Raw genomic sequence first — 24,422 nt, forward strand, 5'->3', positions numbered from 1 at the left:
CGTTTGTCTCGTCTCGTGCAGCGAACGATATTGCGCGTTCTGCACGAGAGCATCCGATCAGTGCCACATTCACGAGCAATGAGACAGCCGTGAGAGGATGAAAGAGCATGATCGCGATGCTGGAACACGGTAGAAAATAAGTTTTGTTATCTTTATTTGTTATTTGTTCCTACGGATGTGCTTGCGACTGCACGACGTAGGAACAAGCAGACGAAACGGAAGTGCATCTTTCTTGCTACTTTATGAAGTAAAACAAAGACACGCAGACATTCGGTTTGTATGTTTTATTATTTCTCTACACTTTAATGCATCTATTGAAGCAACATATTAAATAACTGATGTTGCCTCGTATAATTTCCGAAGTCACGCGTGTCGCCATAAGCGAGGTCACAGCACTGCGACACATGTAAGTAGGCGCACTTGCGCTGTGCACGTCGACTCTCCGGCTGCACAGTGCGGCGCCCGCGAGGAGAAGGGCAAACGGCGTTTGGTTTGAAGTTAATCATTCCGCGGCGCGTAGAGATGTAAGGCAAAGCGCGCACCATCGCTATAGAGCGCATTGTATGCACTGCGCTTGTCAGCTCAAGTCGGCCAGACCTGGTGAGAGGGTCCCCTTAAAGGGCGTCAACGAGGACGTGGTCCACCATATTTTTTACCTTTAATTTTTCCAATTCGCATTGTCTCTGTTACTGCCAACGCTTACGTTACCTAGTCGTATTGAGTAGTTATAAATCCTCGTGCGTACTTTCAACCGCGCAGTTCTGCCTTCCTGCTTATATAGAACGAAAGCAGGCCTTGGAATATACAAAATTCTGTACTATATATCTCAGCTAGGAGAGGAAGCATCCGTGAACGGCTCCTTGCAAGTAAAGGTAGTGACGCTGCTTATAGCAATTCAACAACTTTAATCTACCACGGATGTCCCGCGTTCAAGTGATTGTTCAGGCGGAAGTCTGGACTGGTAACCGAGGCGGTGCCTCCGGTTGCTTCAACTCCAGCTTCGTCATTTCCTATGGAAGCTATTCAGTGCTGCCAACTCCACTGAAGTTTACCTCGATTTAAGGATTATGGGCATTGTTGAGAGAAATTTGGGGAATATTATCATAATCTAGGGAATTGTAGCACTACGAATAAAGCACTGCTGCGACACAACAACGAACGGTACATGAGAACTTCTGCCGTGGTCACGTGTTTTGATTTCAGTAACCGCGAATCACCTTCTCATTTTCATATGAAGTATGACTTACCACCGTACTGCAGTGCTGTGAATTACATCGCGCCGAGCAAACGACAGGGTGTGGATGACATGGGCTTGTTAACGAAGCATTGATATTGCGCTATTGCCCTTGTGCTGCAGATTTCTGTCCACTTTGAAAGAAACTTTTATCTGCAACCGAGGAAACAAACGTATGCTGCAGCACAGTGCGAACCAGTAGGCAAATCTTGGTGTAAGCGGGGAACAGATACATTCTTGTACCGCTGAGCACGATATGGCCAGGAGGAAACCGTTCATAGGCAGAGCAACCTTGACAGAGTCTCAGTGGTGGCGTGCTTGGGCGATTTTTAACGCGATAGCGTTAAGGAGCTCGTGTCGCAGAAAAGCCGGTGTCGTCGGCGTCGGGTGTCGGCGTCGGCGGCGTTGACCGTGAGCGATAAATCACGGCAGGCGCTTCATAAATAAAAAGCAACTTCCAAGATTGGCCCGGTGGGAATCGAACCCAGGTCTCCGGAGTGTGAGACGGAGACGCTACCACTCAGCCACGAGTTCGATGCTTCCAAGCGGTGCAAACGCGCCTCTAGTGAATGCGGTGTTGCCTTCGAAACGAGCCGTGGAAAGTTATACTGCGGTGTATATCGGTAATTATGAACATGTAACGTACAGAAGTCACAATTACACGAGTTGCGAAGTGCGTTTCCGCTGCATTTCTTCTGCGCTTTCCGCACACGCAGAGCCATCTTGCGGCAAACACAGAAGACCCCCTCCTCTCAATGTACGGCGCTGCCCCGACAGGAGGCGCGCCGCGCGCGCATTGGGACCGCTGCCAGGCGCGTCGCAGGACTCCCTCTCCCCTGACGACGCTTCGCCGTGCATCCGGTTTAGATTACTATCTATCTCTCTGCCCGTGCCGATCACGACGTTTGGCTGGCGTAGATCGTTTCCCCTCCGAGACACCGAGTTCTTTGGTTCGTTTCGTTCGCTCAGGCGCACGTTTCGTTGACGCGCCGAACGCTGCGTTGCTCGACGCTCACCGCGTGATAGGTGGGCGCTAAGTCCGATGCGGGGCGCATCGTAAGTGATTGCTGTGCCGTAGCGCATTGTCTTATACCCCTTGGCGGGTCGACGGGAACGCTGTCGCGTCCCACTCTTGAAGGCGAAGCTTAAGCGTCCTCCAATTTTTTTTTCTTTTTGTAATGAAGGAACGAAAAAAAAAAGAAAATGGGCTGCGTATTCGCCTGCTTCACTGCAAGTGACGTGTGAGCACGTAAGCGTGGTGGTGCTGCACCAGTACACGGCACATAAGAAAAATTTATTCCGCATCTTTTACATCGGTGTTCAGTAGTGGGACACTGATTTGACACTGTTACATTCTGCAGGGGAGGCCGGACGCCCATCTTCCGTACAATTCCAAAAAAAAAAAAGCAATGTTCCGTGTAAAACATCTTTGCGTGTAGTAGTCGGATACAACTTTAGAAAAAAGGGGAGGCCCCGCCCAGATGACCGAAGCGGCGAAGTCACCGGCCGTCCGGCGCATGACGTCGGTCCAGAATGCGCGCCCATTGGTGCACCCGCCTCGGAGGAGTAAACGCCCCCTTTTTTCTAAGGTTGTATCCGACTATAGAGAAAAGTATAAATTTGTTTACACGTTCTTCCGTGAATATGGCTTCAAGCAACGCTGTGTTCTTAGTCAAACTAATATTGCGAGACTATTTCAGTTTCATTCCAGTAACTTTCTTTAGTTTAATATTTAATATCGAGCCTAGAAATATATTTAAACATAAATTTGCAGTTTATTTATGTTTACAGAAACCGTATCGACAAACTGAACCGCTTCTTGCAAAAATCTAAGGTAGTGTCGAGCAATGATTAGAGTTAGGGGAAAATTGACTTCGTAGGTTGGCTGGACTGTGAAGCATGAAACAATTTTCCTGCTGCTCTTGCTCTTGCGCTGTTCGTTTCTTTTTTTTTTCTTCTTTCGCGTAACATGTTATTTTCCTCTGCCCCACCCCCCTTCCGGGGCCAACGATACTTTGTTTCCACGCGCTCTCTTCGACGTCGTATCGAATCTGACCCGCGGCTCTGCGGGAGCCAGAGCGGGTTCCAAAGTTTCGACCGCTGCTTCCCAGGTGGCGCCGGTGGCCCGAAGGAGAGGGAAACCAAATAATCGCCGGGGATTTGGTAAATTGGCTTGGGTCCAAACGGGCGCGGGCGCGACGCAGCGATGGCGTCAGCACTGACGTCAGCAGCTGGCTTGTGCCGGTCGCACTCGGGCTCGGTCTGGAATGACCTGTCACCTCCAAGACTCTAGCAAAGATTTGCGATTCTGGTTCTGCCGTTTTCCAGTCTCAGTGGATTCTGTTCCCGTTTTTCATTTTTTATTCTCTTGGTGTTGACCTTTCTCATTTTCAAACTAATTTTAAAGCACCTGGCAGGCACAATTTAAATATATTAGTACGACGAACTCGAACAGGCCTTCCTTTAGAAAACTGGCTTTGGTGCATTAGCTTTTGAGAATATATTGGGAGGCTAGCTGTCTTGTATGTGTTATTTACTGCAGGGAAGCGCATTGTTGCCCTAGCGTCAATGCCTGTAAAGATCTAAACTGAGGAACTCTGCCTACGCGCTACCGAATATACGAGGGCATACCAGAAAGTCTTTGCCCCTGTTTTTTGCCGAAGTAAGGCACATACAGGTAATTACAAATATGCGTACTATTACGTAATACATACGTATTTGTCCCATCGCAGCACTAAATTTTAGAAATTTTGTCGTCAGTCAGCGATGCACGCTTGCTCCCCGAACGCTCATTCTCATTCAAGTCTTCACGGCCCTTTTGCGAACTCACACCGCCACCACTTCTGACTTCTCAAAGCGAGATGCCTTTCCCCATACGGGGGCTGCAATTCCTTGTGGATTTCGATGGGCGTTCGTCCCTTGCTCCCTAGAACACCGAATAACACTTCGTTGCTCGTACGCCGTGAACGTGTGAAGCACGACCGCCATCAACAACTGACAGCAACGCCGTGCCGCGAAGCTGTATATATATATATATATATATATATATATATATATATATATATATATATATATATATATATATATATATATATATATATATATATATATCCGAACAGATAATAATAATAATACTAATAATAATAATTGCCCGACTTTCGCTAGTCGCGTATGCGTACAGTGCTCGTCGACGTGCAGCGTTTCCCCCGCAGTCTTCTCCGCTAATGCACCGCCCACGCATCACGGTGCGTGTCCTTCGCTGCTGCTAACGAGACAAGTAGACTCGCCGCGTTCCTCGCATTTTCCTGCTGCCCGTCGACTCGCAGGAGATGCCATCTTTCGCTCTTTCTTTTCTCGAGTTCCCCCCCCCCCCCCCCTCCGCTGCACTCGGCTGCAAGCGGGGCATCGGCGTCGCGCGCACCGCCTAGAAACGACTCGTCGGTCTCAGAACTTGGCAGCGGCGCCGGGAAGCTGGAGTGACAGCTACTCTGGCCGCTGTGGCTTCTTGCTTCTTGCTTTCCCTTTTCTCGACACGGGGCCTCCCATCCCATTCTTCGGGTCCCGTTCTCTTTTCGTATGCCGCCATCGCAGCCGTGGCGCTTTGCTTGTGTCGCGTTCCGCTCTCGGCGGCGCTGCAGTTGTGGTGCGCTTTTCTCGTTCCGGCTTCCCCCTTTTTTTTTCTTTTGCTTCCGATGTGGCCTCGAGCGTCCCTGACGCCGCGACACTTGGGAGGACCGCGGTCTCGTGACTAATGGGCCCTCTAATTCGGGTCTTGTCGTTGTACCCTCGCCTCATCTGCGCGCGTGTTTCTTCTCTCGCTCACTCCGGTTTCCCTTCGTCACCCCTTTTATTTAGTCCCGTTGCTTTTTTTTTTTAAAGCGCCCGGAGGAGCAGTCCCGCAGAGCGCGAGAGTTTGCGTTACGACCAGGGCGTCGTTGTGACGCTGCACCCGTGTCCCCCCCGACGGCTCACTTCGGTTCCTGGTCGTTGCGGCGCGCGTTGCGCGTCTCTGACTGGAGCAAGGAAAATAAGTTGCGAAGCTTGAAGCTTCTTTTCGAGCGGCTCTTGCTGCGCTGTCGTGTCGCGTGCCACGCGCGGCGGGTCTTGTAGCCGTCGTCTGCTGAGCCGTCGTCTGCGACGCTGTGTCGTGCCTGCACCTCTAGCAGCGTGCGGCTCTTGCGTGTCCGGGTGCCCTGGAGCTCGACGGAAGAGTGCGTCAGTGCGCGTTACGTTTTGAACTAGCCAGCCTTTCGGAAGCGTTTCGCGGAGCTGTCAGCTACGTTTCCCCTGTTTCACCTAACAGCGTCTCCTGCTACCGCCTCCCACTCCTGCGACACGCGGCAGACCTTCGACTCAACCTCCTGGTGTCACAATCACGATTATTGCGCACTTTGAAGAACCTGCTGCTTGCAGCAGGCTGAACTTGCTGCTTGCAGCTTTGTGACTTGTGCAGCTTGTGGCTTACTTGCACGACTTCGTCGTGGGCCTCCGACTTTCGTCAAAAAAATTATTTTGGTACGTTATCCCGCACTGCTTCGTGCCGTGCGGGGAAGCTGAGCTATTGTCGGATTCTACTAAATGCGTCGCTCTCCTTGAACTGGAATTTTCACGCTCTGTCTACCGTCACATGTCGTGAATTCTTTGGACGCAGATGTCGGTGCGGGGCTTTGGTTAAAGCCGAAGTTTCTTCGTCTAGTCGACCAGGCAGAGTTCACTGCTAATCGCACAACCATGTCGGTTATTGCTGCGCGCCGTATCCCTTGGGACTGTACAGATGTGGTGCAGGTTCTTTTCTTTACGGCTTCGCTGGCTGAAAGTTGATTCTGGTGGATGATTCTTGTGGAGAGTCTTAATACGAGAAGGGCTGGATTGTGCAATTGATGCCGGATCGGTGTAATGGTAGCGGCGTATTGCTGAGCGACCTTGGGCTGCTGCGCACGACACACACCTGGCGTCTGCATCTCGCCAGTGATCGTCGCAGGGCAAACTCTCGCTGTCAGCGCTCGGCGGACGGCGGGTAGCACAAGCTGTGGGGTCTTCACGAGGTGTCGACGCGTCTCTATGTGCTGTGCACTTGTGTTTGTGTGGTGGCGATCTACGTGTTTCTTCCATCACAGTGCGCCGTGCTTTTGAGTGGCTTCTGGCGCCCGGAGTTAAGCGCCGTCTGCATGACAGAGTGTGCTTAAGCACGCCGCCTCTTTTCTGTGCTTCGTCGGGGTTTGGATGTTGCGAAGGTGACCCTCGTTGTCGGAAGCATCGACCATCTTCTCTCAGAGCGGATACTGGTGCCGTTTGTCGACTTACGCAACTGCTACTATGGCGACATTGAGAAGCCGCAGGGATCATGGATACCGAATTCCTCTCTACCGGCGAAGGGTAGGCGTGACGTCTTCGTTTCTTAAAGCCTGTATGTTTGAAAGTGTGATTGAAATGAACGATGCTGCCATGCTTCCTGGAAAATGGGCATCATTTAAGTCTGGGGTATGGACTTATTATACCTATATGTAGCTATTTATGTTGCTTTCTTGCAAATATCACATATCCTGCAGCTTTTTCTAAGTGCTTTCGACATCTAAGATGTTGGACAACGTGAAAAAGGAAAAAAAAAATAGGATAGCTTTGGCAGAGAGCTTTCATTACTTCTGGGTCGGGTACATGTTGTGGGCACTTCATTTCATCTTGGTGCTTTGTCGATGTTACTCCTCCCTACTCTGTGCGCGAATTGCTGTTCTAGGTGAAGTCGATCAGAGTTGCTCGTCGAGAACGTTATGTCCGCCTTTCCGCAAGTGACCGGGGTGCGTAGGCGAGATTACGCTGACAAAGCGATATTTAATATAATTTATCTAAGTTAATAAAACGGTTTGTATAGTCCCCCTTGGTTATATCCTGCTTAAAAGGGCGGGGTATCGTAGTAAAGGCTATTTCTTCGTTTATGTAAAGAGAGGAGAAAGAGTAGGAAGCAGAGCGGCGGCGTAGGCATTATTAGTTTCAGACAGTTTAAATAGTTGTGGTGACATATGTAAAGCTCTACAAAACGCACACATACGTGAAGACAGAACGAACGCTGAACAATGGGTCTACAGGGTCCAGTGTACTAGAATATGCAACCGTTAGGTCTGGTCTTTTTCATGTTGTGTAAATCTTTTACCGCTGCGCATATGCTAAAAAATACTCAAAACAACTAATAGCTGTCGCTACTGGCTCTTCGGTCGCCTGCTACATCTTGGTGTGGCTGTAATACGTCGAACGTAATGTGTTCGTTAAGCTAAGTCAGGACATAAGGTGTCACGATGCCAGGTTTCGGAACAGCCATCTTTCATTTTGTGATGCTTCTACGCAAAACACGCGGCTGCGTGGGACGGCGCGTGCCGAGCGATTGCGGTGCCGTCGGCGCCAGTCGGTGTGCTTGACCAGGCGTCTCCTCCACAGCGACGTGCCGAGGATGGGGAGCACCGAGATTTGCATTTAGAACGGCCCGCCTTTCCGCCGTGCACGCGACGCGACGGATGGGCGCCGACCGGCGTTTTTCTCTCTCACCCTGTCTGCGGGGCCTTGTGTTCTTGCTTCTTCCCCTGCCAGTGTTCTTTCTTAAAATCTTTTTTAATGGATGGCAATGACGTCATAGGCAGTACAATCCATTGTTGTGGTTGTGAAGAGGGAGACAGAGAGAAAAAATAAATAAAACCGTAGCTGGGTGCGAGTCGGCCAGGCGCGAAGACGGGATGGCGCGGGTGATGGCAGCGTGTGTTCGAATGTCGTCCTTCCATCTCTCGGATGTCGGACGGTTTGCACACACGGCGAGGAGGAGGGAGACGAAGTACGCGGCAGTGATTTATTGCACCCATCTTCTTCACAGCGATTCGCTTATTGTGCAAAACGCGGAGCTCGAAGCTGCGTTTTTTCGCGAGCACGGCAGGGCACTCGCGAAAACGACGAACGTGTGCGAGAGATGCCATGCGGTGTGCGGTGGCAAGCTGCCTCTGTGGCTGGCCGTATGCCGTCGCATGGCGTAGCTCTTCTAAACGTGCTCCGTACATGCCTCGCACGCAAAGTTCAGAGATGCTTTTAAATTCGATGCCGTAGACTTGACCTTACGAGACACTGTTAGTGTGCTAACGAGCAGGAGTTATTTTGTTGCTGTTTATCTTTATTCTGTCTGGTGTGTTTGTATACTAATCGCAATCCTGTTCCTTCGTGTATGTATCATTTTTTTGCCATACGTTGAGTGTGAATGCCGTTTATTGGCATTCTGCTGCCTGAAGCAAGGTCTCAGGTTCAATTTTGCGCACCGAAATCGCTTTCTGATGAGGCCAAAAAAAAAAAGAAGTCTGCGAGGTTGTTTGCTCTTGAGAGCGAAAGAGATGTAGGGGCGATCGCTGATTGGAACTTACGCTTCTTGTGTTTGTGTTTAACCTTGGGCTTGGTGTTTAACCAAGCATTTCACAGCGCGTTTATGTAATTGCAATATGTGTTAACGCCATACTACGATGTGCAGAGACTGTTTATTCGCTGTCATTCCCTCTCACAAGTGCCTTATAGGTAGGTCTATTCACCACACGAAATGACTCCGGCTGAACACGCAAAGAAATATTGCTTCCCTAGAAAAAAGGGTTTCCTACCTTGTTATATGTTTAACTGATAGGCTTTAGACCTTAATTGTCATGTTTGCTTGCTACTACGGTTTTGCAGTCACGCTCTCTCTCTCTCTCTCTCTCTCTCTCTCTCACACACACACACACACACACACACACACACACACACACACACAAACACACACACACACAAACACACACACACACACACACACGCACACACACACACGCACGCACGCACGCACTGAAGAAAAAGAGAGTACGATGTACGTTGAATTAGCACAGCATATTTCACTGTCGTTTCGCTGGTCCACCAGCCGCAACGTCGGTGAAATATACTGTGCTAATTCAACGTACGTCGTACTCTATTTTTCTTCAGTGTGTGTGTGTATATATACTTCGCGCTATAATAAACCAAGAAAATATTCCCTTTCTCTCTTGTACAAGTCGTTTCGATGCTTGCAACAAAGCACGCGCAAAGAGGCGCGTTTTATTGCCTTTTCGCGCGTATAAGAGTATAACATAAAACTGTATAACGCGCTTGGATGGAATTGCTGCTGTGCAATGTTTATAACGTGTAACAACTGCGCTGAATAAATGATTTGTATGTAAGACACGACGAGTGACCACGTCGTCTCGGTAATACGAGTTCATCTTACGCGAGATTCCATGTGAGGCAGGGTCTCTGGGCGCCTCTTGTCCAACCACAAACAGCCTTGTTGAAGGGCATCCGCCGCGGCTTTGGGAGGCAAATGCTGGCACCGGGTGCCTATATACCGGTCAAATAGGTACCAGCGCGCTCCCGGTACTGATGCTCGGCCATGATGGGACCTCAACGCTTGGGAAGGAGTGTTTGTACCCGGTTCGGCCTTCTTGATGAAGGCCCGTACCCCGGACGAAAGGTCGACATTTAATGTTTGTTTTTGCTTTTCCACCTGCGCCTGCGCTTCTTTCAATTTATCATTTAATACACCTGATCCGGAGAACTATTTCCTTCATATATATAGCATATGTGGATTACCATGAAATTAAAGGAGGCTGAAAAGTGCGTCAGTGACGGCTGTCTATATCATTAACGTAACGAATTATCAATCACACAATGAACCATTCGGGACCGGTAAATTATAAAACAGCTACGCGGATTTTTCTTTTCCGAAATGGTTCGACGCCCCCGAGGCCTACATTTCTCTCCCCTAAGTAAATACGCATATGACTGCGCACGTGATCAGGGTTGTCGCTGGGCCGCGTGTAGGGTGTACGCATACTTTGGCGCCGGTGACGTTCCAAAGCCGTGGAGAGCAGAAACAGCTGTGCTCGTCAACCGTGTTCTAGATCGTCGCGAGTATTTCAGGAAGCCTGGTACGATATGCCGTGTCTCAGCTCCACTCGTGTTAAACTTTTGATAAAGGAAGAGTAATACCCTTTCCTTAATATTTATCTGTCAGGCCGTTGAACGATTACGTGCTTTTGTTGTCCTAGATGCTCAATAACGTGCTTCTTACATCGCGAACGAACCAACAAGAACAACGAATAAAGATTTAACAGAGCACTCGTGTTACGTTTTTCTTCTTCTTGGTTCGTTCGCGCTGCAAGTATAGACGCAGTTGTACCGACTCGCCCAGCTAGCTATATATACCGTACAACAGAAGCTTGCTTTCTGTGTTCGTGTAACATTTTACGTTTGGAGCGTGTGCAGCACATTCTTCGCGAGCTAGAGCTACGGAAGTGAAACCGGCAAATAAAGGAGTGTTGGGAAGGGGCAAGGAACGCCTAGCCTCTCTCATGTACCTTCCGCTATTGTTACGCTTATTCTGCCCAATGATTGGCGTGGAACAAAAATTGCTGCTTCCGTTGGCCGAGTCTGGGAGCTTCTCGCCTGTCGGCTCGGAAGTATTGCAGCGCTCACTTTCGCTCCCGGCGCCGCACTAGCGCTTACTGGTTCAGTGCAGAGAACAGCGGCGGCTCGGTACGTATACGGGACGGAGCGCCGGGGGGCGGCCGCTCGCAGCTCGTGGACACGCCTGCGCTTATACGGGCGCACACCGGCTATTCCTGCGACACAACAAGGAAGCGTCGACCGGCGCGGTGCTTTTCTCCATCGACCGGTCGCCATCACAGGCGACGCGCGCAAGCGACGGGGTAGAGGCGAAACTAAGGACGCGAGCCTTCGAAGTGAATAAGGGAAACAGAAAGGTGGTCGTGTACTTCCAGGTGCCTCCCTCTTCGATTTCGTTTGCCGATTTTTTTTTTCGTCATCTCTGACTCGCATCTGTACGTGCGCCACGCAAGCTCTCGAAGGCTTAGACTCGAAGTACGAAAGGCTTACTGAGCGGCGAGCCGTTTATTGCTGGTGTTTCAATAGCAGGCATGATATTAGCTAGAAACAGAGTTCCCTGGCCTTCGTCGAAGCACTTCGCATGACTTTTGTAGTAGTTAGGCAACATGTCTTTCCGGTCGCGCGTGCTTGTTGCAAACCTCGTTCTCGCTGATTATACGGCCGTATGATCTTGCGGGAGCGCGACGCGTCAGCTCTCCAATCTCCCGCTCCTGAATATGAAGGATATTTTTCTTCGTGAATCATCACAGCGTACTACATAACGCCGATCGAGGCGCGGCACCCACAGGCATGCGCCTTCGCTTTCCTTGTGACGCCACTGACAAACCCGCGCCATGCGCGTAACGCTGCGGAAGGCAGCGCCTCTTGCCGTGTCGTGTCGGCACGAGGCCTCCGCTTCGCTTGTCGGTATTGTCATTCCTACGCCCTGAACTCCGCGTTCGGCTGTCACTCGAGGCTCGCATACCGGCGCTGGGCGGTTCTCCCTCGCTGGCGCGGCCGGTTCCTTCGGGCCAGCGGGGGACGCGGCGGCTGCCGAGCCCGCTCTCGGCCGAGCCAGCGCCTTCTCTAGCCGCGTCTCTTAGTGGCCGTCTAATTTTAGTGCGCGCTCTGCTCGGCGGGAGGTCCTCTTGCTGGTCTTCTCTCCTTTAACCTTCGTCTTCCTCCTCTGCGTCTGCGCCGCTCACCTTTAGCTTCCTTCGCGGTAATTTTTTTCACTCACTGGCTCGGCCCTGCGTCAAGAGCGCCGCAGTGAAGAATCTGTACTTCCTTTTGTGATTTCCTCGCGGTGGGGGAAAGGGAAACCCGGGCTGGTTTCTTCAGCGTGCCGTCGAAGCGCGCGTGTTAATTAAGTTCGACGCCATGTCCGCGACAGTGGTTCCGTTAGATCCGCTTCTATTTTCATCTCTCGCGCGAGGAGTCGTTGCCGCTGCAGTGATGCGTCTTTTTGGACGCGCGTCGCTCGGAGGGCGTAAGCGGCACTCTGCCGAGGCTGTTGCGGCATCGACACGTCCTCTTCTCAACCCTGGCTCTGCGCGTGGGCTCTCGGTGGCGCCCGTCCTTGTTCTCCTTTATGCAACATCTCGTCCTTCGCGGGCGTCTGCTTTTAGACCCTGCTGCTTCTGTCTCTGTGCACCGCCCGGCACCGGTGTGATTGCGACACTCGTATAACGCAGTGTAACGCCACTTGCCTCGCCGCCTGGCGTTCGCGGCGGCGTGCGTGTTCTGTACTCCTGTTTAAAGTTACACTTCTGGTGTCTCATTGTTTCTTTAGAGCGATACCTCTTTTAAGCTCGTGCATGACGTGTACTGCTGACGTTTACCGCTGACGTGCACCGCCTACCAGCTGTGCGCCAGAGGGCGCAGCGCGAAGTACCTATGTGAGCGCGCGCTGCTTAATTAATGAGCATATATATCGTCACCTGAACTCCCACCCACATTTCGGCTGAATGGTGGTCGTGTCCCCTAATAAAAATATATTTCATTCATTCATTCATTTGTAGTCTTTGCGAACCGAATGTATAGGAATTTAAAATGACACATTTCTGGAATGCGTCCGGTGGCGTGCCTTTCCGTTACAGTTCGTTACCCAGGCCTCTTCCATGGCCTGGCTTCACAGCTGGTGGGTCATGCCTAACTGGTTCTGGGCTCACTGATGATCGTGAACATCGAGGCCCTGTTGCGAGACCTTAGGAGTGCTGCCTCAGAACTTCGACTGCGTACTTCCTCGACCATCCATAACTAATTATAGCATTGCTTAGATTTCTCTATTTGTAGCCTACTTCACTTCTGCTCTTGGCTGTCGATTTGAGCTCCGCTTACTAGTGGCTTTGTTTAGCCGCCAACATCTTGTTACGAGCACGGGGAAAAGGGCTTTATTTAGGCGTGCGAGAGCAGAAACGGCAGGCTACGAACAACAGGAATGGCCGCTGCACAGTCTTCGTTCTCCTCTTCCCTTCTCTTCTTGATCCCCGCGTCCCTTTTACGCGCTTGGACGTTACATACCTCTCCTCGCAGACAAAGCCCACTGGGCGAGTCAACTAGCTTGTCGTGGCGTGAATGATTTCAACCCTGCGACATGTGCGACTTGTGTCCTAGCAGAGCGTGAGGCGCGCGAGAGTATAGTTCACTTCGCTGACTTTGTCGATGACAATATGTGGTCCATCGTAGTTTGCCAGCAGCTTTTGGCACAATATTTGACCTTACAAAATTTGTTCCTGGGGTAGTTGGTTCATGCTGAACAACTGAATACTGGTAAGCGCAGTTCCAGACGGGACAAAAGAAAGGCACAGAAGTACCGGACAAGCGCTAGCTCGCAACTAAATTTTATTGTGAAGACTTCGCCTACTTAAATACACAGCAGACCAGGATCGCGCCTGCGCTGTGCCCATCAAGCCACCCAATGCATCATGTCAAGAAGCGTATAGATTCTTTCCGCTATTAGAATTCTAGGTAGGAGTGGCAATGCTTTGGCCAGAGAAGTCATGGAGACGTATCATATTAGAGAGAAAATAAGTGCCTGTATTAGCGACAAGTCGCTTGTTTTGCGTAGCAAAGAAAAGCAGTTTTTAGAAGTGATGCTGTAATCTATACGCTTCTTGATATGATGCATTGGTTGGCTTGATGGGCAGTGCGCTTGCGCGATCCTGGTCTGCTGTGTATCTAAGTGGGCAAAGTCTTCACAATAAATTTTAGTTGCGAGTTAGCGCTTGTCCTGTGCCTCTGTGTCTTTCTTTTGTCCCGGCTTGGAACTGCGCTTGCCCGTATTCAGTTATATATTTAACCTATTCGTTAGGAAGTGATTATAATTAACAGCTCGAAGAACGCACTTGGATCAGCGCTGTCCTTATCTCAGTCGACATCCAAGTCCAATCTTCGCGCTGTTGTCATGTCTCGGGTATATAGATCAGCTTGAAGAAAGGTTTACGTACCGGTAGTGTCATTGCTAGAATACTTTGCCGGATAGTGTGCGCGATATGGGCCGATCGATAGCGCAGTTGTGCCTCTCAGTAGTTGAATGCTGACCAGACTGGCGGGTGCGGGAACGGAATCAGCATGTGCGCGTGTCGTGATCCTTCCGCGCAGTCGCAACCTCGGTTTTCTCACCGTCATTTCGTGCTCTGTTAGCATGCCGCTCGTCCGTGCAGCTCGCTCGTTGACCGAAAATAGCGCGCTTCGCGTTCACGCTGGCGCCTCTCCCGTTCCGCGACGGCTCGCTCATTCGCGAGAAAGGCGCAAGGTGTTCGAACGCTGCGTCGCGCTTCCCCCCGTGGCACCGCGCTCGTTCGCCCTCGACCCCCGCGAGGCGGCAGCGTGGCGTTGCGACACCGCGTGCCGCTTTCCTACCGGCTCAGTTCGTGGACGGCGGGTAGTGGCCCGCGAGTGCGAGATCAAGGTCGGGCACGCGCTCGGCCGGCATGCCGCCGCGGCTGCTCTGCTTGGCGAAACGCGCGCGCATGCTTGCGTTCGTGTGCGTAGCATTGCGCTTGGTATTGACCCTTCTCGCGGTGATCCCGTGGCCGCTGCCATGTTTGATCACGGGGTTACGCGTCCATTGCTTGCCTCAACTGCCTCCGTTGAATCCGTGTTTGGATGTGTATGACGCCGGTGCGGCTTAGCAAACCCCTGTTTCGGGAGATATCTTGCACGGTGACCGGGTGGACGACACGAAGCTTTGGCCACAGCTTGAGAGAACATGCAAAAGCGCTTTCGGAGCTGATTAACCTATTTCCAAACGGCGCGAGCAGCGTATGTGGTGCTTGTTCTAAAAGCGGAGGTAAATATGTATTCCAAGCTATACAAACTTTCCGCTCATGAATTGAATCAAAATTGGTGTGTTTTGCTCTTCGTACTTTATTTGGCAAATATTTTGAAGCAGTGGCTTGTCACGTTTCTGACTCAGTAATGTTCCTCGGTGCGTTTACTATCTGATTATTTTCTGCCTAATCCCTCGCGGGTGTGCGCAGTTCCGATAGATTTGTTCTTGCTGCGCACAAGGCTTGAAACCTATTTTAAACATTTTAATACCTTGTAGCAAAGATGTATCATAGCTAGTAACTCGCCTATTCTTGTTGACCGCTTCGACCATTCGTGCGCTATCGGCGTATTCCGTCACTTATAGTGCGCATATATTCAAGTGTGATCCCATTCACTTATTCGTGACACGTTGGCGATACAGTGGACGTAAGCTTCCTTGCCAGTTGGGGTAGACGTGCGTAGAAACTGTGCACAAAACTTGATATGACAGGAAGCGGAGCTACTCGTTTTTTCATTCTTTAAAGAGCGGTACTCACTCTTGCCCACGCTCCGGGGCTGAAGCCCTATCTTTGAAGGTTAGCGATACAACGATGGCGGATGAGCGAATTTTTGTATCCACGAGGAAAGCCGTACATCTCGAAGTGCCGGTAACACGTACGGACATTCGCAGCAGCGGTCCGCGAACTTTACCTCCCAGATGCATTCCATTCCTTGATAAGCTAGTCACTATTTTTGCAGCTAATTACTGTACACGTCTTCAATCCACCTGATTCAATCCAGCATGATTGGAGCATAGTGCGTTAGCGAACACTCGCTTGGATTTTCGACAGCTGATCGCACAGAAGCAAGTTAGAAGCAGTAATGGTTTCGTATTCGTGCGCTGTCACTGAGGCGACGTGTGGCGCGCCGCCGAAAGCGCCATCTCGTTTCTCTAGAACAAACTGCTCCGCGAAAAGGGTCAGCAGAGTGAAGACAGTACTAAAAAAATATGTAACACACAATTCTCAGACGATAAGTGAACACAGAATAACGTAATGTTTATCGGTAAACCGAAATAAGCAAATTAACTGTATAATCTCTCGCGTTGCAATTTCACGGGGAGGGGGTTACAGCAATGAAGGTTTTGCTGACTGGCGGCTATCGAGTTCGTGCGTACTTCCTTGAAGAATGGGATACCGTCATTAGGTGTTCATTCAGTGCACTCAGGAGATCGTATACGGTGTGGTGCCGCCGTGCAGGGATGAATTGACTTCGATTGCGAGGTCCCGTTGTTAATCGTGTAATGTCTCTCTTATAGGGATTAAGGGTGTTGTGACTCTCCAGTTCGCATGAGAAAAGTAAGGTGATCGCTGATGGTGCGGTCGTGTCGCTGCAGGATATTTTCGGACTCGAATATCGCTTGTGCATTGCTGCACTGTTAAAATGCTATGGTTCGCGGCTGATTTCCACATGGTGCATTGGAAGGCAAGCGTTGCAACAGTTTGTCTATGCGTCGGGGTGCCATGCATGCGCATACGTTTCGGAATTTTGAGAAGGTAGTTTTTAGTTGCTTTCAGCCGTTTCGCTATCTTCGTACTCAAGTTGGCACCAACGCGGACACCTGCCTATTACTAAAGGTTTTCTGGCAATCAGATGCGTGTTGTCGAAAAAGTTGCCGCGGTCCCTACCTCCTCGTTCCAACACCCTTTAACCGGGTTCCTTACTGGCCTACCCTCTCCAGTGAGCGATAGGTACCATAGTTTACGCGCGTGCTTTTGTCGACAAAATCAGTCGTGCGCGCAACGAAAGAGCGAAGGCAAAAGGAAAGTATAAAAGCAAGAAAACGAAAGAAAAGCGATAGTATGGACGAGCTCGCAGCCTGCACGAGACAGAGAGCGCGCGGCATGTACGGGGCTGGAAACGGCCAGACTGGAGAGCGCAGCGAGAAAGCTGTCGAGGCTGAGTTCTCCGAATCGATAGAGTGGCGGCGGCTCTCGGAAAAAGGCCGCGCAGTCTCGCTCTGCTTGCTTTACTTTTCCTCCTCTCTCTCCTTCTCTCTTCCGCCGACAGATTTGTTTTCTTTTTCGACGATGGGGGCCCTCCACCCCCGTCTCGTTTGTGGGTAACGCTGTCTCGTCCTGCTGCTGTTGTGGGGCCTATTGCCGCATATGCCCTTTTATTGTTTCTTTCCTGGCTTTCTCGCTCGTTTGTTAATTTCATTTATTAACGAAATCAGAGATTCAAGGAAACCCGTCTGGGTAGGAGGAGACATTGTAAGTAGTTGAAAGTTGGACGCTGACCATAAAAATTAGAAATTTAGAAGTTTCGCTCCCCGCAAGAGAGCCTTGTTCACTTATTATCTCTCTCTCTCGCGGGCGTGTGTGCATGCATGCATGCATGCATGCCTGCGTGCGTGTACGTGTGTATACGCGTGCGAGCGCGCGAAATTCGGCTTGCTACTTGTCAAACTGATCTGCCGCAACTAAGTAATCTCGTAGTATTTATTTCTTTGACTTGGCTTTGTGTGTTTCTTCTCCTACAAGCGTCTGGCCTTCTGACATCATTTTAAGACAGCGAACGACGACTTGAATTAATGTTACGGGAGCTTGACTTTACGCTGCAAACGAGGAACACATTGAGAGAGAGCGAGAGCGAAGAGGCTGGACAACTTCGGAACAAGAACTTAAAATCAACGGAATATTAAGTGGGGGAACAAGACTAAAAGCTTTATTATAGTGCCTAGAATATACTGGCTAGTGTGCCGTCCGCGGCCTCTCGGGTGGCACCAAATGCAATGAATGCCGGCGGCTGCCACTAGGGGCGCTGCAGTGCAGGTGGGTGCTGCGGCACCATCCGGTCTTCGTAGCCCGCCGTGTTTCCACAGCATCGGCAAGCGGGCTGCTGCGCTTTTTGTTTTTATTAAGCTGTAGCAGCAGCACAGTTCAAATGTGGGCAGCTGATTTATAAATCAGGGTTTGTTTTGATTACAACAGGCTTCTCTAGCGCTTGTCGCTTGCGTGAAAAGCGTGTGCTAGCTCAGCTGGGCTTCGAGCGGGAACCTGATGTGTTTCTATGCTGGCGAAGAGAAAACGTAATTTCTAAGGCAAATGCCTTGATCTGCATATTCCAAGACCGTGTTGCGAGGTACAGAACATATCACACGATCCAAGGAAGGCCAGAAACGAACCAAAGCATGTCCAGCCGTGTATAGGAGATGCTAAATGATTAGCAAATTTAATTATTCATTATAGTGATTGGATTAAGGGGGATAAGGCTGAATTAGAGGGATTAAGGTGTATTAATTAAGGAGGATTAGAGTGAATTAGAGTAGGCTTCACAAGGCGTTCGCCTTCGTGTCTCTTCAGTGATAGCTAAGGACACTTGTTTTTTACTCTAGCCATGATGGCAGCGTAATTTTTTTAAGGGTAAGTTTTAGGTTACATTTTTCATTCTAATAAAGTAAAGGAATTCTAAGGTTACGTTACTGTTCTGTTGATGTTATATTAATGCATAACCATTGAAAACCGCTGTAACAGATCATCTTTTGAAATGACTTGAATTTCGCTGTACTTTCTTTTTATTTTATTTGCTTCTATTTCTGCCTATTATCTTATTCTTGTCCTCATAGGTTTGAATGTTTTTAATTGTTTGTAAACCATGTACCCATCTCCTAATAATGCCCATTGGGCCACGAGGATAGGATAATAAGTAAAAAACTTTGTCTGTAAAATGGACTGCACGCGGTGTTCTGTGTACTATACATTTTTTAATACCTGGTACACACGTGCAGATTTCTTTTTATGTCTGATATAAGTGAACGAAAATGGGAAACAGATCTTTAATTTGAGCGTAACAAATATTTTATTCTCGCGTAACAACAGTCAAACGCGGGCATATAAGACAGGCCTAGATGAGATAATGCACACATACATGAAGAAGATAGATCTAGTGGCAGTGACGCAGTTTAAAGAGCTTCTGTCGTTGCCTTTGCGCTTCCCTCTCTTTGTTGATGCCTTTAAAAAAAAAAAAACGAAACCTCAAGAAAACAGAACTTCACAAGTGTTGTCAAAGCTGCTTTTTCATGCTCTGGGCAACCTAGTTGGGGAAAGGCCAGTGTCTGCAGCTGACCTGAAAAATCAGCTAGACTCGCTACATCTAACTTGTTTTTGCTAAAGAACACAGTAAAAGCATCTTCCACGGCCTTCACAGCGGTTCAAGGTCTGACTAAGATAGACAAGGCCTCCATTGTCAAAATGCGTATTGCAATAGTGAAGCAGCGTCGGCACTAGCTTCAGCTTACGCAAAGGAAGCCTGCACGCTGTGGTCAAGAATTTTGGGCAGTGATCTTTCGTGCAACATAACAGTATAGTAGATCAAAGCACTACTGCTCCTTTTTTCTTGTTTTTTTTCCTGGTACTCACGAAAAGTAAGGTGCATGCTTAGGATACTCAGGAAATATCGTGGGTATATAGCGTAGGGTTTCAGGCGTGGTTTATCGCGGGGAATCTCGTGGACACGCCGTTCACGGTGATAGAGAACGCGCGTCGAACTAAGCTGTTTTCGAAATGTTTTTCACAAACCACAGCAGTTGGTACTGGCCTCCTGTCCGCTCTCCTGATCATTCTTGCCCATTCTGCTGCCGCTTCGTATCAGTGGTGGAGTGAACAAGGATACACGCCATTTGTTCGAGCGGTAACCGCTTCGACACAACGGCACAAAGCAGCTCCTCCAGCTCCTCTCCTTGCACTGTCTCTACGGCATTTTTTCACCGCCGCCGCATAGTTCTTGTAATGACAGGCACACGAACACAGCAGCGACGCACTCACCCTTTGACAACACCAAGAACAAACATGCAACGCTGTAATAACACTGAAAACGCCAACATAGATACCGACGCAACAGCTGCGAAACTGATATGCGAAGCAGACGACACGCGCAGTCTGCACCCACCCGTGTGGCAGCGACCTCTGTCGGCCACCATGGGCATTCATTGCAGGCGGCGCCACGCTCCTCCATTGAAAAGAGCGGATGCACGGCACACTAGCCAGTATATTCTAGGCACTATAGCTTTATGTAACCTTGCACAAGATTTTGCGCAGAAACGCGCTCAGCCGACAGGGAGACCCCGCACCAAACAGCCTCTATCCAGATTTAACTGTATCAAAACGAACGCGAAAACTTAAAGCACACTAAGTGTCTTCTATCGTAGGTAGTCCCTTATCTCAAACGCTGTGGTTCGCGTTACGTGCTTGACTAGCGAAGTAGGATTTTCGTTTTAGTTGACTGCTAAAGTTTTGTGAGTCATCGACACGCCCCGCTCGTGCCTTCACCTTTTCTCTTCACGTGTGTCTTGACTGCGTATGTTTCTGTGAACTCCCAAACACTTATCTTAATCGGCCGTTTGCGTGTCTTCCGTTTCTGAAGCGCTAGTTTCGCTTTGCGATGTGTAGTGGCACGCAATGGCGGGAAGTCGTTTCGTTGGCCTACTCGCTTCTGATTTTTGCGATTCTCCGCTGGCCACACTGTTCCGGCGACCGTCACGCTTTTGCCGTCAAGACGGCACGGCACGGTCGCAGAGCGCCAAGGGCGTTTGACCGTTGCCTCCCGGCGGCCCCTCTGCGTGCGTGGATTTCGCAATAGATGGCGTCACGTGGCCGCTCAGAGCTCCAGCTCCAGCCAGCCGTTGAACCCTGCGTTCCGCTCTGGAGGGCCGAGAGTCTTCTGGGAGTCGTTGATGTAAATGTCTGTATTACCCTTGTCCTCACTGTCTCGCTTTTGGTTGTTGGTTTTAGTCTAACGGTTCGGCGCCCAGCTAGAATTAAGTAGGCTCGGTGATAGGCTGGAATCGTTGGCCGTGGCCCGCGACGCGCACTCTACTGGCCACCTAATGGGATGTAGGTACCGATGCAGAAACGTGGTCATTGTGCGCTTGGCCTGGGCCCGAGACTCCAAAGACTCCCGTGTCAAAACCCTCCCCCCGTGCGTGGAAGCACAGCGCGATTTGACCGCTTTGCGGGTCGAGCGCCGGCTCCGGTATGCGCGTTTCTCGGAATCCGCAAGCGACCGCACGCCTTTAAGGAGACAGCATTTCGCTGAAATAGTGCATTTGTTCTCTTTTCGAGCGCGAAAAAAAAAAAAAGAGAAAGATTATGCCTCAGCAAGAGAAAAGAAACCTCGTTAACTCTCCTCTGGCAGTGAAACAAGTCAGTCCCATCTTTTTTTTTTTTCAGTACTGCGCCGTAGCGATGAAATGTGATAGCTACGATAGAAAGTGGTTCGTTCGTTCGTTCGTTCGTTCGTTCGTTCGTTCGTTCGTTCGTTCGTTCGTTCGTTCGTTCGTTCGTTCGTTCGTTCGTTCGTTTTTGTTTGTTTTTGTTTGTTTTTGTTTGTTTTTGTTCGTTTTTGTTCGTTTTTGTTTGTTTTTGTTTGTTTGTTTGTTTTTGTTTGTTCGTTTGTTCGTTTGTTCGTTTTTGTTCGTTCGTTCGTTCGTTTTTGTTTGTTTGTTTTTGTTTGTTTGTGTGTGTGTGTGTGGATGACTTATGCACTTCATCTCAGCGTTTAACTCTAATAGACTCCTTCTTTTCCACCTTTCAAACTGAAAAAAATAAAGTCGGTGTTTTGAGGCGAGATTGGGGCCAGTATCTGGTAATTTTAGCCGAGCAACCATTTCCGTTGTGAAGATCACTGAAATGTAAGGAAATAACTCTGAAGTAGTGTGTACTGCAGTCTCTCTTGAGACAGTTCGAGCTATAAATATATTGCAAGCTATCCCTTAAACTTCCAAAAATTGCTTTATTCAGGTGAGCATGAAAGGGTAAATTGCCATCCACCCGAATGCAGGAAGAACCTACAAAGGAAACCCCTGCGGATTTCTCAGATAGGAAGCTTCGCTGTTGAGTAAAAATTCGTCCTGGTCAGGAATACCAACCCGGTACCAACGCCCTTTCATGCCAGTCGTTCCACCATTGGAGCTAACCACGAGGCTAGCAGATCACAGCGCGAGGGGGAATTAATCGAGAACTCGAAGCACAGAGACACGGAATATGGCGGATTAGTTGAAATCGAAAATCATCGACCACCCGGAGTGCCGGCATACTTGCAAGCGATATATGGGAGCTGTAGAGGGGGTACAAGAAAACAAAAATTCAGTGGCGATTTAGAGGTAAATACCAGAAAAAAGCGTTAGCATTACGTGGCACCTCCTTGAAGTCCCGGATCCAGGGTTTAAACCGCGTTCACTGTATTGCAATGTGTTATTTAGGAGGTCACTTGACATGAAGGACAACGTCGGGAAAATTATTTGTAGAAATAGTTAGTGACATATAAATGAAAATGAACAGTTGATTTGCCAGTTTGATAACAGTTTGCCCTAGCTCGAGCAGCTGTCAACCCGCCAAGGTTACAAGCGTTACTTCTTGATTTTTCTGCACGTTTTGATACATGATGAGCCTCTTCAGACCTGTCGTCTTTCTGATACGCCTAATGCAGACGATCTCGATCCTATGCCGTATTGAGCTTTGTGTGGAATTGACCTTGTAAAGCGTGCTTTGCCTGCTTGGCTCCCGTGTGTAGTGGTAAAGACATCAGTCAAGTCGCGAGCCTCGCATGTGTTTCCGACTTGGCCCGATTTGCGCGCTCATGCTGCTATGCACCAGCACGTGCGATAAATCAGTATAGTGGCCAGTGAATTTATGTTCCATCGCTCACTAAACTACATTTTCACGTAATGTCAAGCTGATATCTTGGAAAGCTTTCTTTTTTTTTTTTGGGGGGGGGGGGGGGCTAGTGACTGCATACCAGGTGTCTTTTACAGAAAAATTGAAGAGCCATTCCACTGTTTGAAGGTGGATGATCAGCGAAGCTGTAGCACATCACACAGGCTTAGACATGGGCAACTATATTTATTTTCATCATTTGATAATGCCAGTGACGATAGCTTTCTGACTACTGCGATATGCACTGATTGGTTCGCTTACAACCTTAGACAAAATCTTGGTCAAAGTTAAATCTGTACACGGCCCTTGTTGAGCTGTTGAGTGACTTCAATTGGTGTGGCACTTCAAACTTTTCTAGCACAAACCGTGTGAGCGATTTCTTGTCTAATTTTGAAATGTCCACGTTAGTCTCCAACGATGATCACAGGGGTACTGTCGTCACGGCCAACTCACGGAAAGTACGTAATCCGAACTTCACGATATCACACTTGGGTGTGCCTGGAGATATATGCACACTGGAAATTACAATTCCATCTTTCATTTGTACGGTAAAGACATCCATCCCCACAGTCGCTGGCGTGCGAGTCAAGAGGACAAATGTACATACATTTTGTAGCCGGCCGGGAACCTTATGTGGCTATGAGCAATTGCATTGTTTGCTTGCTTACGGAAGCCATTGCTTCCGGAGGTATGTGCCATTGGTGAAGACAGTTTTCGATATGCTGATCTGTTATGTGCGGGATTAGAAAGAATGTAAGCACTGTTTGTTTCACTGTAAGTGATTATCGCGGGGCTATGAGCCATTGCATTTTTTCTTTGGTTGCGACGGTGTGAGTGCTTACGGGGGTATGAGCCATTGAAGATGATATTTGTCGACGCGCACGAAAAAGACGCGGAACCCTAGCCATATACAGTTTCGCTGCAATATACAGAAAAATATATATATCACATGTGGTGGATAGCACAATTCTAACCCCTGAACTGGATTACTCGAATAAGCGGGTATTTATTGCACGAGAACTCCAAATTCTTTATTGACTAGTTCGCAAAATTTTACTAATAATTCCAAGTACTCTGTAGTAAAACATTCAAAATGTATAGGGAGGATGAGCCAAAGAAAGCTTGCTTAAAAAAAAAAAGTGGAATCACCACTGTGCTTAGTGTGTTACCTTCAATTGCTTAGCGCGTTTTAGCACAGAAAGCAGCAGCCGCACCACTTCATCCTGCCTCTTTGTGGTTTCGAATGCCCCAACAACCTCCTCCCCCCCCCCCCCCCGCACCTTATATTTATCTTCTGCTTTGCTCTACTAAGAAGGTTAGCGCGCTGTGAAGTCGCTCCTACTGAATAGCGAAGTCTCTGCGAATACATATTTCGCGCGAACCTGGTCGACTTTTCGCCGTTCGCAAGCGCTTGCGAGAGGAAACGCTCTCTTCATGCGCTGTTCTTCTTCTTGTTCGTCTTCTCTGGCGTATGCTGTGTTTACTTGGTGCGCTGCATTGCGACTACGGGATCAGCGAGTTTTCTGACGCATGGATTGCGAATCCATGTTTGATGGATGCGTGTTGCCTTTGCGTTCCTGTTAGAACATCTTCGTGCGCTTTTGGCCTCAGGCAGGAAAAAGGCGCCGGTATGGCCGATGTTGTCCATATATGTAGCAGCTTGAGAGCTCCGAAAATGGACTGGGAGTGGTGCGCATAAAGGCATTTCGTTTCATCTTCAGGCCTTTGTGTTGTTCCCGCAAGGATTGTTGGCGAGTTTTTTGTTTTCTTTCATTTTTTCGATTTTTTTTAGCAAGCATCCTTTTCGGAAT

At 49.2% G+C, this 24,422-nt stretch overlaps 1 protein-coding gene across 4 annotated transcripts in view; it reads left to right on the plus strand.

Annotated features, from left to right (window-relative positions):
* The window catches only part of Ca-beta (Calcium channel protein beta subunit), a 122,052-nt gene that overhangs the window by 35,391 nt on the left and 62,239 nt on the right, over positions 1–24,422 (plus strand). The window contains exon 1 of one of the 4 annotated variants that reach the window (XM_065435074.2): positions 5,247–6,610. The exons of the other annotated variants lie outside the window; for them this stretch is intronic. Within the exon in view, the coding sequence (XP_065291146.1) occupies positions 6,551–6,610 (60 nt within the window). The 5' untranslated portion in view covers positions 5,247–6,550. Of the gene's footprint in view, positions 1–5,246; positions 6,611–24,422 lie in introns of those variants that run through there. 4 annotated transcript variants of the gene reach the window in all.

Source organism: Dermacentor albipictus, chromosome 1, assembly GCF_038994185.2.
Source record: "Dermacentor albipictus isolate Rhodes 1998 colony chromosome 1, USDA_Dalb.pri_finalv2, whole genome shotgun sequence".
NCBI lineage: Eukaryota > Metazoa > Arthropoda > Arachnida > Ixodida > Ixodidae > Dermacentor > Dermacentor albipictus.